This window comes from Cyprinus carpio, chromosome B17, assembly GCF_018340385.1.
Source record: "Cyprinus carpio isolate SPL01 chromosome B17, ASM1834038v1, whole genome shotgun sequence".
NCBI classification, from domain to species: Eukaryota; Metazoa; Chordata; class Actinopteri; order Cypriniformes; family Cyprinidae; genus Cyprinus; species Cyprinus carpio.
Genome location: NC_056613.1, coordinates 9,937,544 through 9,960,089, shown reverse-complemented (window position 1 = coordinate 9,960,089; position 22,546 = coordinate 9,937,544). Strand labels below are relative to the sequence as shown.

The following is a 22,546-nucleotide window of genomic DNA, read 5'->3' as shown; positions in this document are numbered from 1 at the left end:
AGAAACCTCAACTTTGATATTAATATTCATTTTCAGTCCCATGGACACCGGTCTCTCTCTCTTTGGCTCTTTCAGGAGATGTAATTAGTTCTAGTATCACGGTGGTTTCGCTGGTTCAGGAAGCTGAGTGAGTTTGACTGGGGTCCTGCTCTTTCAGATATGCTGTATTTGGATATGCTAATAGTTTGTCCTCCTCTGATTGGTTAATTAACCTCAGATGAAAACGTCCCGTCACAGGTGGGGCCGTGAGGAGTGAAGGTTGCGCACACACGCATACGCAAACACAGGACCTGGTATAGCGGCGTTAGTAAAGTCACAGTCTGCTGGAATAGGTTTTCCTATAACGGCTGTGTTTGCATCCGCATCCGTTTTGTGAATTATTGCTCGATTTTCTTTTAGGTTAATGATAATACTCCTGTTGACTGAACTCTCATTAGGGAACAATCATGGAGTGTGAAATGAAATATTGGACCTTTTAGACTAATATTAATTAGTGTGTGGACGCGATACTGAAGACTGTGTTCTCACACAGGCATGGTCGCAAAGGGACCACTTACTGTCTGCTTTTGATTCAAAGTCTCTCTCTATCCCTTTCTTTTTTTGTGGTAAAAACTTGCAGTGGAAAGACAGATGCTCGTTTGTTCGCTGTTGTTTATGAGTGTGTGCTCAGAATGTTTTGTCAGGTGGGAAGAGCAAAGCATTTTACCTGCCACGTTTCAGCGTGACATTTGACAGCTTGAGCGTGTTTGTGTTTTAGCGTATGTGTGTACAGCGTCATGTTTTTTTTCTCTCTCTCCTCTTCCCCTGATCATCATTACCTCCATCAGGCTGTCCTGGCTCTGAGTGCATTGCCTCTTATTCTGCTGTCATCTCAAGATAATAAAATTCACACCTGATATTTACTCTCATCCATCACTGCGAGGCTAGCTGACAGACATTTTATCATTTAGCGTAGCACATTAAGAGCGCTGTAGCTGGGGAAATGTGTAAATGGAGATTTCTGGGTGATTTGTTAAATGTCTGCGTGTTTTTCTTTCAGGTGATCCTGATTTTGACAAAACTGTTCGACTTTAACCTGGGAACCGTGACGGAGAGTTCGCTATGGAGGTAAACCTACTTCTGTGAATGGAAACTCTGAGTTTATTCAGTTATATGAGCATCAGTGCTCTGGCACCCCTTGTGAAAATAAAGTACTCTTTAGTTTGTTTTAAAAAATGAACTTATAGGTTTATCATATGTTCTCTTTTTCCTGGACATGTCCTGTTTGGAATTTCTAAATTGCCTGAAGTATCTGGGATTTGGCTTGGTTTTCCTATCATTTGGAAGTTTGCTGAAATTAATGACAGAAAAGTAGTTTGACCAGTTGTGTGCAGACATTGTACATAACTGACCAATCAAGAAGGTGGGATGGTGACTGCATGATAATGCAATTCAATGAAAAGGTATTATAGTTTAAAATTATATGCAAATAGTTTAACTTAAACTGCTTTTTAAAAGGTAGGATTTAATTATATCTTTATATGAAATTTCATAATTCCTCCTATTGTTTTAGAAATATGGTTAAAGTCTACTGCTGAAAGTACTGACACATTTATGGTAAGCTAAAATATACATTTATGTCATTTGTTGACAAACTTTTTTGGTATGTTTTTATATTTTCTATTTTTGATTGTTGTTTTGTATTTATTTAGTTGTATTTTTGTTTGTAATTTTTTAATGATATGGAATATTTGATATTTAGTATGTAGTTTTAACAAATTATATTGCAATTATAATACAATAAAATTGTATGTAATTATAATCAAAGTCCTTTACATGTGCTTTAGTATGTTAGTCAACACATCAAGTGGAATTCAGCCAAGTATGACAAATGGCTATTTAAACAGTTATTAAAATTTACTTTAAAACATTTCATTTGACATTATTACAGTGCCCTTTTTTAAAAATGTACAAATGTGTAGTAAGAAACTGTTTTTTAAATATACTTTTAAGATTTGAAGCACACTATAGCAAACGTTCATTAGAATTAAGCTCACTTCTTTTTCACAAGGGGCAGCTCATCATAAATTAATGTAAATACAGAATCGGCTGTTGTACGACTTCTGTATGTAAAGTTTGCCGTTCCACATGGGTGTGTGTTACGGACTCTATATTTTTTACTCAGTATTTTATAGTGAGAGCACAGGGACCATTTTGTTACAGTGCTAGGAAAAGGGCAGGGACATTAAGCTTGCATTCTTCTGATAGTAACTGGTGTGAACCTTGTAACTACTGCAGCATTGCTGAACCAGCCTGAATGAAATGATCTGATAATGCTGTGGTATTAGTATTACGCTTCCAGCTCATTACAAATCAACACACATTTATACATTAGCCACAAGTGCCTACAGTAAGTGGCAAGTACAGCAGACTATATGAATGGCAAAGATCTGGGATGAAATTCTGCTCGGAAGCACTTTCACTGACCATTGCTGATATGCCCCTGGGTGAAGTACTTAATCCCTGTCTTCTCCTGGGACGCTCTGTACCATGACCCGACTCTCTCTCTCTGTCTCTCTCTCTGTCATAGTGCGTAGACAATGGAAAGAAAAGAATTGCAAGGTAGCTGTGTAAGCCAGGCTTGTACATAAAGAAAGAAAGCACTGACTATACATTCTGTCACCTCACTTTTTGAATTTTTCCCCCCATTAATTTCGACTTCATATCACAGAGAACAATCATTTACTCATTTATAAACCCTCACTATTCACAAAACACTTTTTTTCTGGCTTTTTACAAGTTTCTGAGAAGCTTGTCGTACTTTAGTATGCTTTTTTAAGTTTCAGATTAGACTACTGCGGTGCATTTCTCTCTGGCTGTCTGAAAGGGTCTTTTTAAAAATTCCCCGCTCAACTGGGGCGCTTCTCACTTGAGCATTTCCAAACTATTTTATCCATTAAAATGGCTCCCAGTGAAATCTAGAGTTCACTGCAATTAAAGTACCTTTAATTTAAATTTTTTAATGGGTAACTGGTTCTGTCTGAACTTGTATAGCCCGTTTACTTTTATGCTTCATACTGTTGAAGTAATGCTTCTGTTCAATGTTGAACTGAAAATTTTTTGTCCTTAATTTAATTTAAATATTTATTTTTAAAGTTTTTAGGACAAAACTAAAATGATAAGTGCTTTATTTAAATCAGCCTAATAATACAACATAACCACCTCTCTGCACCTTAAATTTAATTACTCTATTTATTATAGTTATGTGCTTGATTTTTCCACTTATTAAAATTATGATTCACACAAAAACTCCATAAATAACACCTGGATGTAAATGGAATTGAACTAAAGAGTAATTGTAGCCACAAGCGCAACGTGATCTTCATCGTCAGTACAGCTGATAGTTGGATGGACTTTTGTTCATTTTAATTAAAAGAATAATGAAAACAATAATTGTTTGCAATAATTAAACGGACTACTTGATATGTTTTGGGAGATATGTAATATGACATCATCCTTAATCAACATGCCATCACTGCAAACGCGTGCATAGACACAAATGCTCGCGCTCGCACACACATACACACTGCAATCACCTTGAAGGGAGGCTTTGTTTAATTTCTTTTTGGCTGCAAGCCCTGATGAGATTTCTTCTCCTGGTGTGTGTCACTCAGAGAGGGAGGTGAGCTGGGGGGTTTACAGAGAGAAAAAACAGAAAGCCATTATCAAACTTCCACAAACAGAAATGGCATAAACAGGAAATGAGGAAAAGGAAAGTGGAGGAATGGGAGAGAAGGAGGAACAAAGAGAGAGCGAATGGAAGAAAGAAAGAAAGAGAGAGAGAGAGTAGCGGGGGGAGGGATGTGGCATCGTGTTATTAAAAGAGGTGAATGTTAAAGCTCAGCTTGCAGGCTGTAGTAAATGATGTCGGTAATAACAGTATGAATGATTAATGAATGTTGCTGTTGGCGGCATAAAAAGAGAAAAAAAATATGAAGACAAATCACGGCTCATTCAGAGGAGCTAGTTAATCACACTCTCCTGTGTTTTAAAATAAAGATACACGCTCTAAAAAGTATCCATCCTGCCTATGCAATTGTTAAATCACACACACGTACCCAGGCGTATTTGTCCTGAGAGGAGGAGTAATGTCCTCTTGAGTACAGTGCAGATCTGCTGGAGGAGAGAGAGAGAGAGAGAGAGTGAGAGGGAAGCTTGACCGGACCAAAAACGTCAGAGGAGCTTTTTAGGGCAGGCACTCAGCACCGTTCGAGGGCGCTCAGAGAACCATCTTCCTCTTCACCTGTGCTGCTACAGCTTACACAACCCAAATAACCTCAACAGCTTTGAATGGCCGTGTAATTGTATCCGATGGTAAAAGTGTCAGAGTATGAGCACTCTCAGCGCATTCAGAGATGAGCACTCGAGGAGATAATGCTTCAGACGGCACATACACGTGTGCTTCTCCAGCAACTGTCTGGCCTAAAACCATTAGCGTTATTATACTTGTAAGAGTTCGGCAGACTCTCCCGTCTGCTGTCGTACCTGCTGGAGAAGAGACGGTGTTAATGAGTTCCGATGGAAAGGAGATGTGCGCATACACAACAGCTTCAGTTAATTACGCCAATGACTTCTGAAAATCTCAGCTTCGCTGCAGATGTGGCGCGCCGTGCTCCTGACACATCGAGTTATAGAGCTCGCGTGGGGGATGTGGGTTCTAACATGGCCCATGATGTTTCCTGTCACCTTTTATTGTGCCTGTCTAATAAAAAGGCAAAAGACTGTGTCCACATGTCCATGTTATTTTGAGTTTTTGTACTAACCAGCTGTGATGGCAACAAGACATTTTGGTATTTTGGTTTCTGTCCTTCCTAGTGATAGTTTGTGAAATCGAACTGGTCCAAAATCCTGATCCACACAGCTGTATGTTCAACATGTTCTTAAAGACTCTTTTGTCGCTTTTGTCCTTTCAATGAGGACAGAAAAATCATATGATTCAGGAAATGTCTTGTGTCGCCCGGTTTGGACAAGCTGAATAGCTTAAAAAAATCCTCAGCTCTTCTTTTGTGTTTTTACTTTGCTTTGTTTGAAATCAATGACACACGAGCGTCTATACTAAAGAAAAGGAAACATCTTAAAAGTAAGGAAAATCTAAAGATATGTTTCAGTTGCCTAGAAATACTCTTTATATTGCTTTTATATTGTTTTGAAAAACTTCTACGCTGAAAAACTTCTACGCTGAAAAAAGTTTCAGTTTAATGGCTCGTGCAGTGAAATCATCAAGTAACATTTTTCTTGTGTCAGTGAACAGTGTACTCATTTTTTTTTGGTATATATACATTTTTATTCATTTTTCTTTCAAACATGAATAACTAACCTATAAATGTCATAGTTTTGGATTTTTATAGTTTACCATAGAAGAGGTGTATTCAAGTTATTGTATGAATTGGATTTTAATTTTAAACTAATAAGGTTCCATTACTTGTTAACTATGTTAATTAAAATGAACTAGCAGAGACAAATACTTCTGAAATATTTATTAATTTAAAGTTATTTTAAACATTTGCTACTACATTATTATAAAAATCAAAAGTTGAATTTGTTAATATTATTAATACTTCACAAAAAGATTACTTTTATTACATTAAACATATACAGTAGATTACTCATCCTCATGACGTTTCAAACCAGTAAGATCTTCGCTCATCTTCGGAACAAAAAATTAAGATATTTTGGATGAAATCTGAGAGCTTTATTTTTGGTTGAACTGTCCCTTTAAATAATAATAAGCAATACATTTATAACAGTATTTATTCATCTTTGTAAACTTAATTTAATAAAAATACAGCTGTTCATTATTGGTTCATGTTAGCTAAGTTCCATTAAATAATATTAACAGATAAATCTTTTAAAAATGTCTTCATAAATGTTGAAATTAACATTAATAAATGATTTAGAAATATTTTTTACTAATGCAGTTAACTAATATTAACAAATATAAAGTGTTTCCATATTTAAAATAAATTAACAGATAAAAAATGGGCATCACATCAGTGACCTTTGTTTGTATTTGTAGGTCAGTAGATTTTGGGACAACATACGAGAAGCTGACAGATAAAGTGATGATCAGAACGATGCTGAGCTATCTGTACGTCTGTCCGACCAATAAGAGGAAGGTGAGTGTGTTCTTATGCATCAGAGATACGGACGTATTAAACTGTCAGATAGAAAATATCTAGCTAATATAATTCTTCTTCTTCCTCAGATCCTGATTTTATCTGATCCGGAGGTGGAGAGTAGTTTACTTATCAGTTCTGATGAAGGAGCCACTTTTCAAAAGTTCAATATTAACTTCTATATCATGAGTCTTCTGTTTCACCCTACTCAGGAGAATTGGATACTGGCCTATAGCCATGATCAGAGGGTATACACACACACACACACACACACACATACACTTGCACAGCCTCAAGAGGTTTTACTTCTACTGAACAATTAAAAGCAGATAATGTGGATAATTAAGTGTGAGCAAGATAATTACCTTTGTTGGCTGCAGTTAGGGATCTTACAGTGAATGTGTCTATTTCTCTTTTGGCTGCAGCTGTATAGCTCGGTGGACTTTGGTAAAAAGTGGATTCTTGTTCATGAGAGAGTAACTCCGGGGCGATTCTACTGGTACGATACACACACACACAGACGGAGTAATTTTTTTACTGATCATCAATCTCATATAACACGCCTACAGTGCAATTTCACACTGAAAATTAATCTGACTGCAAGAATATACCTGCATGCGCACACACACTATCACAGACTGAAAATTAATCCAATATTAAACCCACTCTCTACATCCAAAACACTGACACTGATAAACTTACATATATACACTTTGTATGTCTCTTTCCCTTCTATCTTTCTCTATCTACCTCCATCTATCTCACTGTCATGTCACTTTTCTCTCCCCTGTGCTTCATATTAGCGTATGTTTGGAATTTTGATCAGGCTTTATATTTTAATCCCATCAGTGTGAGTTTTCTGTGTTTGTGTGAGGTGTAGTCAAAATAACTGGTTGCCTGTCACATGCTCGATGAGCTGTGGAGACAACCAACAACATGTCTTCACCCCTGGGTTTAACATCCCTATGCATGCACACACACATTTCTCTACATCCTTTCAAAAATATATACAATACAGCTTTTCTTTGCTGCTTTGTACTGCGACACACACACACACACACACACACACACACACATATACTGTTCTGATTGTGTTTGTGTCACTGAAGCCCTGCTTCGTCAGGTTTGGTGTCTACAGAAAGGGAAAATGGAAAAGTTTAACCTCAGACTATAATAGGTCTCGGTATCAGACTGGGTTTGAGAGGAATGTTTAACCCCCCTTCAATTATCCAAGTCTAAGTTTAAAGTCTGAATGGGATTGAGAGAGATGTTGAACCTCAGACAGATCATTGAAAGATGGGTTATTTTCAGACCGAGATTTTGAGAAGTGCTTTAATCTTAGACTGGGACTCTGACTGAGAATATTGAATGTAGTATTATTTTGGTAAAACTTTCAATAAGGTTTGATTTGTTAATGCATTAGGTATCATGAACTAACAATGAACAATACATTTACACAATTTATAAATCTCTATTAATATCAATTTCTACATATACTAAAACATTTTTGACATTTCAGGTTCAAGAAAATTATACATTTTATATTATATTTTATATATATTTATAAATAACAATAATCAATAATAATAATAAATGCTAATAAATACAAGATACATTTTAAAAAATATATTTTTTTAGGATTCTTTGATGAATACAAAGTTTATTTAAAAAATGTATACTTTTCTAAAATTTTAAATATCTTTACTGCCACTTTTGATCAATTTAATGCATCGTTGCATTAAAATAAAATATGGTAGTGAACATATACAAATGCGTCGTAGATGAGCAAATTGGTTTTACTTCCATCAGGAACCCACTCCAGCTGATATATCTCACTGTCTGTCAGTGATGGACCACTTCCAAATCACAGTCTGACACTTGAGATTGAGGCTACAACTTTATCTTTAATTTCATTGCCTGCCAACTCGAGGGACCGGGACTTCTGCAGTTTGCAGCTGACCATAGAAATGCTGAGCAGCATGCAGTTCCCAAATCAAGATCACATGAAAACCTTTATATTGAGATGACAAGAAAATTACATTGTGATCTCAAGAAAACAGCCTTTTAAGGGCTTTTAATGTCACACTAGAACTGATAGAGATGTTTAGAAGAAGGGGTTTAATATCAGACATCCAATAAGAGAGATGCTCAAATTCAGATTGAGATTAATATTAATTTGAGATTGAGACTGTAAATAGGACTTAATATCAAACCTGTAGAGGTGGAATATCAGATTTTTACTGAAAGGTTTAATTTTGGATTGTAAGATATCAGATTGTGATTGTGTTCAAACTGTCTCAGAAGAAAATATGGATAACAAAAGACAAGCCGTTAAGATGATTAAAAACCTCAGAAAGAGGATATGATGGTGAGTGTGTGAAAATAGGTAAGATATGAAAGTGTGTATGCGACGGAGAATGGTTTGTGGGAGCGAGCTCTGTGTGTGTTTGTGTGTGTGATTAATTGCTATCAGAGCAACAATAAGGATTCACTGGAGACAGACTGTCTCCTACTGGAGCAGTGGAATTATGCTGTCCATCACTACCCCTCCATCCTTCCCCTCTCCTCTTCCATCACTCCATCACTCTCATGCTATTACCGTACTCATCCGTCCGTCCCCTGCTGGCACCTCCTTCTCTTTCCTTCCTTCTTCATCTCCTCTCCACTGGAGCCCTTCCTGATTGTTTTCTTCTCTTCTGTCCTTTTTTGTTTTCTGTCTTTTTCTTTTTTCATTTTCAGGGCGCTGAGTGGTCTGGATAAAGAGGCAGACCTGGTGCACATCGAGGCTCGAACTGACAGTGGACGTTAGTCTCTTTCTTTTCCTTCTTTTGCCCCTTAAATCCTGTCTGTCTTTCTTCTGCTTTTTTCAGTTTCTCTCTTCCTCCCCTCCTCGCACTCTCGCCTATGCTTTTTTTTCAGTGTCGCAGTGAAAAATGAACAGGTGAATTGTGGACAACAGTAAATTCAATAGTAAATGGTTCTGGCTTCGTTCTGTGAGACTGTTGTGCTTGTGTTTTATCCTTGTGGGACAGTGTTGTGCATTAAACTCTATTGATATGAGCCTGACACAACACAACAGGCCCTAAGCTACGGACAATCTAACAACAGCAATACATTTAAATGTGTTATGAGTGATGCAGTGGTTACACCAAACTAAATTTGAAGCACTGGGAAATGGAGAAGGTGGCAAAAGCTTCTTTAGTTTTCAGGCGGTAATAATCAAACCCCTTCTAAAAGAAGGATTTGAACAAGTTCTTTCAGTCCATTCTATTTAATAGGCTATCTTATCTGTCCATGCTTTCACAGTAGAGCAGGCATGTGGAATCAGAGTTGGGCAAAATTCTGAATTGAAGAATTGGCTGCTTTTCAATTCATGAGCTGCAAATTGGCCACACCCTGAAGGAAGCTGAACTGGAATGACAGGAATAGGAATTTAGTGAGCTGCACTTCAAAGACATTTACACAAGCATTGGTATTGCTAGACCCTTTTTACAGTAAAATACCACGGTAAAATCCTCATGTCATGTGTGTTTTCTATCAGTGGTTTAGAATCAGAGCTAGTGATGCCAGATTTGCCAGTTAATCACTCCTTTGATCTAATTGGTCAAATGGGTTTGCAAAAAGACCAGTGCCTCATATAAATGTTGCGTACACACAAAATGGGCATAGTAAATATGCAAATATGTTCAGATGCTCTTGAGAGTGCGTACGCACTCTTTTTCCTGGAGTGAGAAAAGTAATGAAGTAAACAAGGACTTTAAACTCTGTTTTCATTTTGGTATACACATTTACATGAAATATTCCACTCTCATTAATGGAGATAAGCACTGAAATTACATAAAGTCATTACTCAGAAGTTAAACCGAAATTAGGCTATGTGAATTTAGACATATTTGTAGCTGATGCGCTTAATGCGCTTAATCACTCGTTTTTTTGGGTCGACAGATTATAAAAACACAGTTCTGGGTTTTTAGCTTGTTTACTGTACACCTTGTCACACAGCAGCTTTAAAGCATTTCTGTTTTTTGTTATAAGTCAGAAATGACAAGGAGGCAGCTTCCAGCAATATTTAGTCAATGGAGAGTGTTGGATTGTTTTCCCCCCGGTGGGCGTGGTTTTCAGATTATGACGAGTGTCACTCTGTCTCTAAAGGCTTATCTGTTTCCACTAAAAATTGCTAAAAGATGTTCACCTTTTCAGCAAATCTGCATACATTTTAATTGATTTGAATTGTTTAAAACAATTGTAATAATATGTGGCCAGTGGAAAAGAATGAGGTCAAGTATATTCTAAAATAGGCTTATCTGAGAACTAAACAGTTTTGTTTTTATGGATATTTTGATATATTCTAAAACATTCTGGATGATTTTGGCAATAAAAAATAATGTGGCACTAATGGCATTTAGTCCATATCTCATATTTCCTTAACGTCTTGAACCTTTGACGTTAAACATGGTGTCACGTGGATGGGAATATGCAAGGAAATTATATGCAGATGTGGTTATGCATAGTAAAACAAGGAGTTGTAAGCTCCATATACAGTATGGTTATTTCGAGGAGGAGACAGGGTGGAGATGCATGTATGCACAATCTTTCCTTGACTGGGATTTATAAAGGGATTTTCTAGCTTTTGTGCATACGTACACTCAGTTTTGCTGAAAAGGTGAAAGCATTCTGAAACATACTTGACATCAGTGTCTTTTAATCAAACATGATGTGCTGCGTTGGAAGGTGAAAGTACAACTGATTTGAGAGGTTTTTTGAGATAAAGTAATAGATCTGGAATATATGGGGAAGTAAATGTCATTTTTTTAATTTTTGTGTGAACTATGTCCTAAATCGTCACAGAGGATGGTGTTTGTAGATAAAAGAATACTGATGTTCAAGTAGAGATTTGAAATGAAGTTCTTAATGAACATTGTAAAGATCAGTGAGAAACTTCTAAACCAGGTTTAAATCCATAAATGTCATTTAAAAAGAAATCCTTGCTTAAAATTGATCTGAAAACGTATTTAAATATATATATATATATATATCTAAAATGAAAGACATTATATCTCCTATATTATATCAGAGATACCGTAAAAAAAAAATAAAAAAGTTATTCCTAATCTGTTGTTTATTTTGTTGGGCTCTTATTTTCTTTCTGTCTTTGCTTTCTCCCTTTGTCTTTCTCTGTACTTTTACTCTCACCCCCTCTTTCTCTCCCTTCTGAGTGAGGATGGATAGCTAGTAGAGAGACTGATAATGGAGAGCACTGATTAATTTGGCTAGACATAGAGATGTGTGGGAAGTTTGTGTGTAAGTTCTAGATTGTGTTTGTTGTGTGGGTGTGTGTGTGTGCCAGCGAGAGTGAGAGAGATATTGATCATCTGTTTTTTGTTTGGTGTAGATCAAGGCGTTCTTGTGCACAAGCGTATCCTGTGTTGATAAATCTCTGTGTGTGTGTCTCACAGAAATGCAGTATATTACCTGCCGAGCACAAAAGTGTTCAGAGGAGGGTAGGCAGTATCCATTCAGCGGCCGAATTGACACCAACTCACTCGTGGTGCAGGACCAATACATCTTCTTACAGGTACAGATGTGTGTGTGTTTCATAAAGTGCATAAGCGTTTGTGATTTAGATTGGTGTGGGAGATACCAAAAAAGTGTGTGTATGTGTGTGTGTTTCACGATAATCTCTGTTTGACTCTTTTTATAGCCCTCCTTTTATCTCTGTCAGTGGCGTGTAAGTGAGTGATAACCATTGAAACCAGCCTCTCCATCTTTAATAGCAGGCCAGGGGAGGAGAGGAAAAGGTTTTGAGTGAGAATTCCAAATCTGGACCCTCCTCTGTCAATACAAGCAACTTTCTTTTGACTTTTGTTGCTTGAAGCTGTTGGATTTGAGTTAACAGAGAATAATGAGGTTATTGATTCAAAAAGCGCAGGAGAACAAGAGACTGTCTGACACCCCACACCTCTCGCAGGAAAAACACAGTGTAGCACCATCCTCACCCTGTAAAAGTGGACACACACACACACACACACTGCCTCATTCTTTGGACATCCAAGCTCTATTGACACTGGATCAATCGAAGCATTAGAGCTTTAATGCACTATGTTTACAGCCTAATAGCTACATTCTACTTGATAAGAGTGTGTACAACATGTGCGTGTGTGTGGGTCAGGTCTTGCAAACGTTCAATACATTTACACTGCGCTTTAAAAGTTCGATTTCAGTCTGACCAAAACAATAGTTTGCTACCAAAATGCTTTTTTTGGAGTTTTGTGAAGTCGGACTGTGAGAACTAGATAATGTGTTTGCATCTTGGCTTCATTCAACATGTGTACATGTTTATCAGATTGCAATTGGTCTTGACATTGTGTGTTTGACTCAAAAGGAAGATATGGATTTAATCCTTCAAATATTTGATTTAGCATTGTGTACTTATACAAAATCATATATATATATATTTACAGTATATCATATATATAAATTCTCACAGCACATGCAGAGATGGAGTTCACTGCATTTACTGTGAACCAAGCTGCTCTGAGATGCTGAAACAGCGGATCATGAGCAATGGAAAGCCTCTATAATAGACAAGCAAACATGAGTTCTGATTGGTGTGAAGTGCTGATCTGTTGTAAATTCTTGTAACTGTGCTTTCTCTGACTTATGTGTGTGTGTGTGTATCAGTTAACCACAGCAGGAAGAACTACATACTTTGTGTCCTATCAGCGAGGGCCCTTCAGGACCATACAGCTCCCTAAATACTGTCTACCCAAAGTAAGATACATGACACAGCACTAGCTGTCACAAATAAGTTGTCAGATGAAATTTATGTGGCTCTAACAGCTGTTCTACGTGCAGGACATGCACATTGTCAGTACAGATGAGGGGCAAGTGCTGGCAGCAGTGCAGGAGTGGAACGAAAATGACACCTACAGTCTGTACATCTCTGACACACCTGGAGTCTACTTCACTCGCTCGCTCCCAAACCTCCGTACCTCCCGTGGTCTCGCTGGAAACCTCATTGTGGATGTCTACAAGGTCTGCGAATATGACTGTATGGCCTGATGCTGCTCACCAATTAAGTTTAAGAAGTCGACCATCTTGAATGTTCACAAATACACGTTATGTGCAATTAGGAAAACTTCAGTAATTAGCATGGATTTCTCCAGGAATGTTTGAAAGTAGAACAGGGAACAGTGCAATGCAGCACAAAACAGCAGTGTTTGAAGTTATGCTATTAAACACTAAGAATGCAAAGAGAAGAAGAAAATCTGATAATGAGAACAACTGATAACATCCAGAAAATGAAGTGTAAGCAAAAATGCAAAGAGAAATGAGGCTTATCTGCAGTAATGTAAAACCTGATATCCTTTCGTTCTCCTCTTTTCCATCGCTTCTAGGCAAAGAACACAAATATCTGTAATTGTAAAAAAAAAATAAAAAAAATATAATAATAATAATAATAATAAAAGTAATATTCATACTAAGAATATTATTATTATTATTATATAGAATATACTAATGAATAATAATAAATTGTATATAATTATAAATAAAATTATAAGTACATTTTAATAGTAATAACAATAGTAATAAAATATAATTAATAATAATAGTAATAGAAATAATAACAATAACATGATAAGAATAATGTACTGATTTAAAATTTTTATTATTATATTTATATAATTGTTATATAATAATAATTTAGCAGAACACAAACTAATATATATAATTAAAAAACAATTATAATATTTTTATTATGATAATCTGTATAATAGTAATAATAATGAAGCATTAGTAAATAATCAATAATAAATTAATTATTATTATTATTATTATTATTATTATTATTATTATTATTTATTATGAACACACAAAACAAGGAAATTCAAGTATTTGAGTTCATATCACTTTTGTCTTGTCAAGGTGGCGGGTGTCAGTGGACTGATTATAGCCAATAAGAAAGAAGACGCACAGATGACAACGTATATAACCTACAACAAAGGCCAGACATGGAGCTTACTACAGCCTCCGACAAAAGACACCACAGGACATGACATCAACTGCAACCTGGTGAGAGCCACTGGAATGAACTCAACCAGATATATGTTTGCTTCTAATCATGAGCACGTTGCCATAAAAGCATAGATCACCAACATCAAAGTAGATGAAATACTATTTAAAATAAAACAGCTATTAATAATATTGATCCAATTACAGTGACACACCCACTTCAACCACAGCCACGCCCACTTTTCTTGAAAACAAGCACTCCATCAGAGCCAGGCACATCCACAATATACATTACATTACACTCAGAAACACCTTCTTAACTGTGGTCAGACGAAAACAAGACATTAAAGTGTTGACACGCTTTTCGTTTGATGCATTTTTAGAGTGGAGCCCTGCAGAGAGGAACTCCTTTAGTCTCACAGTGAAATGAGGGTGAACCGCCAGCCACCAAACAATAGCTCTGAATTCAGTGCTTTCTGATGGTTTGATTAAGACACAGTACCTTCTCTGTATCTTTGTAATGACTTTCACTGATGTTTTACACTGTTCTGGAAGATTGGTGATTTCAATTAAAACATACATTGAACAACTGGGGTCATTTATCAGCAGATCTCAGAAAGTCTTAATTACTTTTTTTCTGCTACACCAAAAGACAGTGAGTTCAGTGTTTGCACACGTGTTGTCATTCTTTAGAAAGACAAGATGAAACAAGTTATTTTTTTTCCAGTCCTTGTGCTTTGGGTATTTTGGGACTTATTACCAACTTTAAACAACCGTTGGTACAAGAATTCAGATGCTTGTACACACAGAACAAAAGTTTGCTGCTTAATTGCATATGCAATTAGTTTTGAATCACTAGGTGGTTGATTACATTTAACTGTACTGATTTTTGACACTGTATTGACAATGAATTCTAATTGCCATAATTACATTATGATTTTCTGAAGCTCTGAAATCAAAGATTAGATTTTTTCGTTTCCAAAAAATTGGGTCACACTAATTGTAAGGGATACTAAAAATACGGACAAAAGCCGCAGAGATCCGAAGCAGATTCATTTGCACGGCTTTTGAAAGCTGATGCTACAGTCAGCTGATGTAGAGGAGATTATGTAGATAGATGTAAATGTATTGAAATATAATTTAATACTGTGTAATGTTCTCATTTTCAGCCGTCGTGCTCCCTGCACCTTCACCTGCAGATGTCTGAAAACCCCTACACACCTGACACTATCTCCACCAAACACTCCGCTCCAGGGATTATAGTGGCCACAGGTGTGTGTGTGTAACTGTGCCACTTCTTTATTGTTTTTATGCTTGTGGTGTCTTGAGTCCCCCAGGAGTTTCTGATAAATTAGAGTGTAGAAAGGATATAAATGTGCATGCTTTTAAATGCAGATGGAGTTTGAGTGGCCAAATCACGGCTTTCAAGTTGTTACATCTTTGTGTTTTTCAGCTGCAGAGTTTGGCATGATTGGAACAAAAACTCATTTCACTCTGTTCTTTTGCTTGTCAGACTCATTATAAAGTTATCTTCAAAACTCAAGCCCAAATAGCTTCCTGCATGAGACTAGATAAATGCACGCTCAAAAAGTTAGCCATGCAGAGCACGCAAAAAATATGACCGCTGTCTTCCACATTCATAATTGCCTGTCATGTCCGACAGCTGTTCCGCAATCACTTTCCCATGCTCAGAGTGTATAAATATGGGATTTGAAAAATATGTTTTTTTTTTTCGCTGACAGCAGCTTTACCAAACGTTCTTCATCAGGCATCATGATGATTGTGGTCTTTGAGGGCACTCGTATACACCAGACAATGTGCACCAGGAATTGATCAGGAAATCATAGATTATAGATTTGAAATTATATTGCTGTGCCGTCACAAAATATAAATACACAATTGTGTTAACCTAAATGACTTAAATCAGGTCTTGTAGACCAGGGGTTTTCAAACTGGACCCCCTTAATTAACTGATTAATAGAAATCCAAGAACCCCCTAAGGGGTCTCCAAAGGGGGCACAAAATATTATTATTATAATTTTTTTTTTCAATTAAAATATTAATGAAATACATAATTTTTTATATTCACCAAAGTTTATAATTCTGTCATTTCATTTTGCTGTCTACAGAGTGGTCCTATATCTGAAATAACTAATTAAATAAAAATAATTTTGTTATAATATTTAACAGCACATACCTTTTTTTTTTTTTTTTTTTTACCAGTAGGCATTATTTTCTGTTTTATTCTATTGTAATAAACTGTGATAGAATCAAATCTCATCCACCAATATATCTCCAGCATATGCATGGGGAATAATAATATGTCTGTGAGAGTTAAAGTAGTGTTTTCTCTCTCAGGAAACATTGGGCCAGAGCTTTCCTTCTCTAATACAGGAATGTTCATCTCCTCTGATGCCGGTAACACATGGAGACAGGTAAACCACTCACCTGCTCACATCTTAAGCATGTTAAGCATGGACTGTAGTGTAGTCTTAAAAGGTTAGTTCACTTTCAGCATAAAAATGTACTGAAAATGTACTCACACCCATATCAACCATGATGTTCAATTCATTCTTTTCAGTCAAAAAGAAAATATATTTTTTGAGGAAAACATTCCAGGATTTTTCTCTATATAATGGACTTCAATGGGGTAGTTTCAATGCAGCTTCAAAGGACTCTGCCTGATCCCAACGAGCAATAAGAGTCTTTTCTAGCGAAATGATCTGTCATTTTCTAAAAAAAGTATATACTTTTTTAACAACAAATGCTCGCCTTACACTATTTTGACCAGTATGTTTTCCTCAAAAACCTGGATTTCTTTTTGACTGAAGAAAGAAAGACATGAACATCTTGGATGACATGGGACTGACTAAATTATCAAAAATTGTTTATTCTGGAAGTGAACAAATCCTTTACAATTACAAGCACCCTGTTCCTGATCACCACTCAAAAGAACTGAAACTAAAATAAACATGAGAAACACAAAGAGACAGGATGTTAAAGTACCTTGTAGGTTTTTGACTCTGTAAACACTTTTTAGATTTTTGAGGAGGAGCACAGTGTCTGGTTTTTGGACCATGGAGGGGCTTTATTAGCGGTTACACAATCTGCTGTACCAACACGCCATTTATGGTAAGACAAAATGCATTTTTTTTTTTTCAGAAACGCATATTCATAAATGCACTGCCTTACAGATTTTATTGAATAACATCAACCCACAAATCTGATTTGTGATGCAGTTTGGAATCAATATTACATTCTATTCATCTATTTAGGCCAGAGGAGAACTAGTCCCCTGACTGAGCCTGGTTTCTCACAAGATTTGTTTCTTCATTTCTGTCACCTTGCCACTGTTGCCTTTTGCTTGCTTAGTAGTGGTTTAAAAGACACTTAATATACAAACATAGTATACAGGATAGAACTAACCCAGACAAGAACGAAACGTGAACCGAACTGAGCTAAATAATGCCACTTTTGTCTTCTGCAGAGCTGCTTTATAGCTGAAATGAATCTATTCATAATTTATGTACGTATTTTGCAACACTGACACTTATTAAAATGAGCTGAATCACCATTTACTTACTCGAGTTGAATAACTACACTAAATTTGAGCAGAGCTGCCTGTCACTGAATTGAACTTTTACCCAGCTATTTTTATTTGTGTATTTGTTTACTTTTGCTTTTTTAATACTATGAAGCTTCTTTGAAGCAATCTCTGTTGTATAAAGTGCTCTAAAAATAAAGGTGACTTGACAGAACAGATTATGCATGTTTGAGTTTACTGCAGTTTAACTTTTTGGATATTTTTTATTCAGCCTAAGTTTTTGAAGTTCCCTCATGCTTAAACGTCAGCTTTGATTTGAGGACTGGCAGATATAAACAGTAATAGGTCTTATCATATCAAACATTTGGAATCCTTTCAGCGAAAGTGCCTGTCATGGCTTTGTAGTGCAGGTGGCTGTGTTTGCCAGGGCTTTTATGCTCATGTTGGGGGGGTTAAGGTTTGAAGCAGAGGTGGGATTCGGTGGGCTTCCGTTAACATGTTGTTCCTGCCACGTCACACACGCGGCTTTGATGTGCTAAGCTCTGAAATGTTGTCAGGATCAATTAGGCTGTGGAAGATAATTTGTATCCCCCTGTGGGTTGCTGTTAGAACAGGAGTCAGATGTGTGTGCGGGTGCTCAGCCATCAATTTGGGTGACTTTGACCCATATCTACAACAACAGAAACACCAAACCAGAAATTCTTTGCTCTCTGCATGAAAAGATTCCATGAAGAGACTGTTATGTGTGTTAGAAACAATAATACAGAGAAGAGACACACACTACCATTCAAAAGTTTTAGGTCAGTTTTTAAGATTTTTCATGATTTTGAAAGAAGTCTAATATGCTTACCAAGGCTGCATTAACTTGATCAAAATAGAGTAAAAACATTAATGTCAAATATACTGTGTAAAATAATAGGTTTCTGTTTTAATGTATTTTTCAATTGTAAATTTGATCCTTCAGAAATAACACTTTATCCTTTAGAAATTATTCTAATATGCTGATTTGGTGCCCATAAATGTTTTTTATTAAAAAATTTTTTTATTATTATCAATGGTGAAGACAGTTGTGATGCTTAACATTTTTTGTGGACATTTTTTTAAACAGGATTAATAGAAAGTTCAAAAGAACAGCATTTATAAAAAATAAAAATAAAAACTTTTATAACATAAAAAATGACTTTACTGTTACTGTTGATCAATTTATTGCATCCTTGGTGAATAAAAGTATTGATTTATATTATATAAAAAAAATCACACTGTTCCCAAAGTGTATAGAATAAAAAAATGATATACTGTAAGTTGTGTACTATTAAAACCATACCAATATCCAGACAGAATCTGTGTACTTGATGTGTGCTGATTTAGGCAAAAATCTGCAGACTCAGCAATGTGAGAGAGTTGCAGTTGGTTACTGAAAGTAAGTATAACAAAATAATGACCAAATGTTGCTGAAATGATCTTAATCTAAATGAAGATCCCCAAAAACACAACTATGACTAACCAGTAAGTTCAGGTTAAACATTCAGTGCTCACAGAACAAGGCAAACAGGAGGGCTCTAAATACACAAGAATAAATGTCATGGACACACACAGGTGCTTTAAAATATAAGACATCCATAGAAAGAACAAAATCTAAAAACAAAAAAAAACCACTGAGGGGCCACTTACTTCAGGCAAAATAATAAAAATAATGCAAAGGACAGAAAGAAAGTAGAACAAAGAAATGCAACAAAAGAACAATGAAATGCAAAATAGACTGAATGTGTAATAAGACATAATATGCATTTTACATGACTAATAATGATTAGAGGGTAATGTAAACACAAGTGGGGTATGGTGAATAACTTTGTCTTGATATTTTTCAATGAGCATATATTAGATTTGATTTTAATGTAATTATGCAGATGTAGCCCACACTAAATGTTAATGCAGTGACTCCACAGTGACTTGTTTTTTGTGGATCTGCTAAATATTCTCAGATGACTGAACAGATGCATCTTCTATTTTTATGTCTTTGTAAAATGTGCACTGTACAGGATATTAATCAGAATATGAACCTAATTTGCTTTGCCAGTGAAATGATTTGTGAAATGTATGTGTGTCTAGGATTAGTTTGGATGAAGGCCGGCAGTGGGACAAACTCAGCTTTTCGTCTACACCCCTATTTGTCGACGGGGTTTTGATGACTCCAGAGACAGAGAATCGCATCATTACGTAAGAATCATTTCACCTCGTCTTCTCAGCCACACTGATCCAAATGGTCCAGGAGGTGTCAGTAATGAACCTTCACTTACTGGGATCATTATTATCACATTAAATCTTTTCATTTGCATGTCTGCATGCCTGGACTATGATCCTCACACTTACTTGTACTGATAGCACTGACACTTCCTTCTCGTAATATGTGTCCTTTAAGACTCTTTGATCAGCAATGGTAAAGAATGTAAAAGCAAACTCATCCTGTTGTGCTTAAGCATCTCTATCCTCCTAGATTCTTCGGGCACTTTAGCTACCACTCTGACTGGCAGCTGATAAAGATTGACTACAGCTCCCTGTTTGGGCGGAAATGCACAGACGGAGACTTTCAGACGTGGCACCTGCATAACAAGGTTGTCACCTCACATTTATCAGCACGCCTTACTGTTCGGTCTCAACAGCAAAGTACTAATTCACTCACTCAACATTCAACATGAGTTTCTTTTGCCACTGAATTCGCTAGTAATTAGGGCGGCACGGGAGATTATTTTCACCTCTGGGGAAACATGCCCGAGCAGAATGGAAATTAATGGAGTCGTAATGGATTTTGCAACAGATCTCAGCACATAATATTGGTGACATGTTGTCCGTCAGCCTTGACTTGTGGTTTTACGGAGTTTAAGAGTCAGCATCTATTGCATGTCAAATCTGTTTCCTGGGAAGCAGGATATGTTTCCTAAAATTCATACTAACTACTTTTTCCATCCTCAGCTAAGCAGAAGTAACTAGTTTTTTGGGGGGAAACATGTCAATACTTGAGTTCTTGTCACTATTCTCATGGAAATTTCACTGTTGTCGTGGTTGTTTTTATTCTGCGGGTTAACACAAAAGCTATTTTGACAGAGGAGACTGCCAACGGAGTGGAAAACCACATTAAAAAATGTGTTTTGGCTAGTTTTGAATAGTAATTGACACTTTGCTGGGAGTTTGATTGACAGGCGATCTGACCAATCATAACGCCAAATCTGCCATTTTGTCTGACAAAAAAACCAGACAGGAGAGTAGATTAAAGGGTTAGTTCACCCAAAAATGAAAATTAGCCTATAATTTACTCACCCTCGAGGCATCCTAGGTGTATATGACTTTCTTCATTTGGACGAATCCAGTCAAAGTTATATTAAAAATTATCCTGGCTATTCCAAGCATTATCATTGCAGTGGGTGGGGTGGGGGGTTTTGTTCAGCAGTCCAAAAGATGTCAAATAAAGTGCGCGCATCCATAATAAACGTGCCTCACATGGCTCCGGGGTGGGTGAATAAAAATCTCCTGTAGCAAATCCAAGCGTTTTTTTCAAGAAAAATATTCATATTTCAAACGTAATAAACACTTCCCTCTCATTTCATCTACTGTAATTAGTGAGGAACACGGAGAGAGAACAAAACAAAATGCCAGTCAAGAATTAGAGGTATAAACCGAGGATTTGTAAAGAAAAATGTTGGAGGATTTCGATATAAGCCAAAGGGAGACTGGTTTTCCTTTGCTAAAGTAAGAAAATTTTGCTTCCTTTGCTCCTGTGAACAAACTTGCGAGACTAGCATATCTCAGAGGCGCACGCGACGCATACATCCTGCGTCATCTGCTGGAATGGCGTCCGCATATAACAGATAGCAGAGGTGAGAGAAAAGTGTTGATTACATTTGAAATATGGATATTTTTCTTACAAAAATGCATGGATTCGCTAAAGGAGACCTTTATTCACTCCCCGGAGTCATGTGAGGCATGTTTTATTATGGATGCATGCACTTTATTTGATGTCTGGTAGACTGATGAACAGAAACACCCACCCACTGCAATGATAATGTTTGGAAGAGCCAAGACAATTTTTAATATAACCCCGATTGGATTCGTCTGAAAGAAGAACATCATATACACCTAGGATGCCTCGAGGGTGAGTAAATCACAGGCTTATTTTCATTTTTGGGTGAACTAACCCTTTAACATCGATGGACTTGAACTTGAAAATGGTTTGTACTGACATCTTTCCACAGTTCAAAAAAGATATCTTCTGATGTTCATTCATGTTTATTTCATGCTATAACTATCAAAGAGGAAGAGAAGATCGGTTCACGTGCTGCTTGAACTGATGTGCTACAGTGATTTGTAACGACACATTAAAGAGCCATAAAACGGTATTTATTGTTTGAATTTCTTAAAAAATTACCATTTGAAAGCTTAGACTTTATTTCATACCAGAAGTCACCTGCTCTGTCTTGTCTGTCAGCACGTTGTCAGTTTCCTCTTTGCTCCACAATGTATTTTTCACTGCATTAGAACATGATATGTGGCGTTTGAGTGCCATGGCTTGTCAGATATAGCAACAGTAACTAAGGGTACTAAGGGCATTTTTGAATATGTAAGTATCTTTCATCGCAACACATTTCCCATATTCTACACTTTATTTATGTTATGGCTTTAATAAAAAAAAAAGACAGAAATATTTGGCAGCCTGATTCCAAACAACATTGTTATCGGTAAATAAAACTAATAAATACAATTTTGTTAATTGAAAATAATAATAGCTGCAATAAAATAAAACATAATGTACTGTAAACCTTAAAACCTAAAAAAAACCTAA

At 36.3% G+C, this 22,546-nt stretch overlaps 1 protein-coding gene across 4 annotated transcripts in view; it reads left to right on the top strand.

Annotated features, from left to right (window-relative positions):
- Window positions 1-22,546, top strand: part of LOC109101273 (VPS10 domain-containing receptor SorCS3-like) — a 53,091-nt gene that overhangs the window by 17,285 nt on the left and 13,260 nt on the right. For 3 of the 4 annotated variants that reach the window (XR_006156845.1, XM_042742091.1, XM_042742090.1), the window contains exons 2-15: window positions 1,040-1,107; window positions 6,056-6,155; window positions 6,245-6,403; window positions 6,581-6,654; window positions 8,895-8,959; window positions 11,612-11,730; window positions 12,837-12,926; window positions 13,011-13,190; window positions 14,082-14,228; window positions 15,338-15,440; window positions 16,527-16,603; window positions 17,209-17,300; window positions 19,822-19,929; window positions 20,207-20,324. Coding sequence is in view for 3 of the 4 variants with exons in the window: in XM_042742091.1 (XP_042598025.1) it covers window positions 1,040-1,107; window positions 6,056-6,155; window positions 6,245-6,403; window positions 6,581-6,654; window positions 8,895-8,959; window positions 11,612-11,730; window positions 12,837-12,926; window positions 13,011-13,190; window positions 14,082-14,228; window positions 15,338-15,440; window positions 16,527-16,603; window positions 17,209-17,300; window positions 19,822-19,929; window positions 20,207-20,324 (1,500 nt within the window). In the remaining variant the exon portion in view is untranslated. The remainder of the gene's footprint in view (window positions 1-1,039; window positions 1,108-6,055; window positions 6,156-6,244; window positions 6,404-6,580; window positions 6,655-8,894; window positions 8,960-11,611; window positions 11,731-12,836; window positions 12,927-13,010; window positions 13,191-14,081; window positions 14,229-15,337; window positions 15,441-16,526; window positions 16,604-17,208; window positions 17,301-19,821; window positions 19,930-20,206; window positions 20,325-22,546) is intronic. The other variant, XM_042742092.1, reaches the window with a different exon arrangement.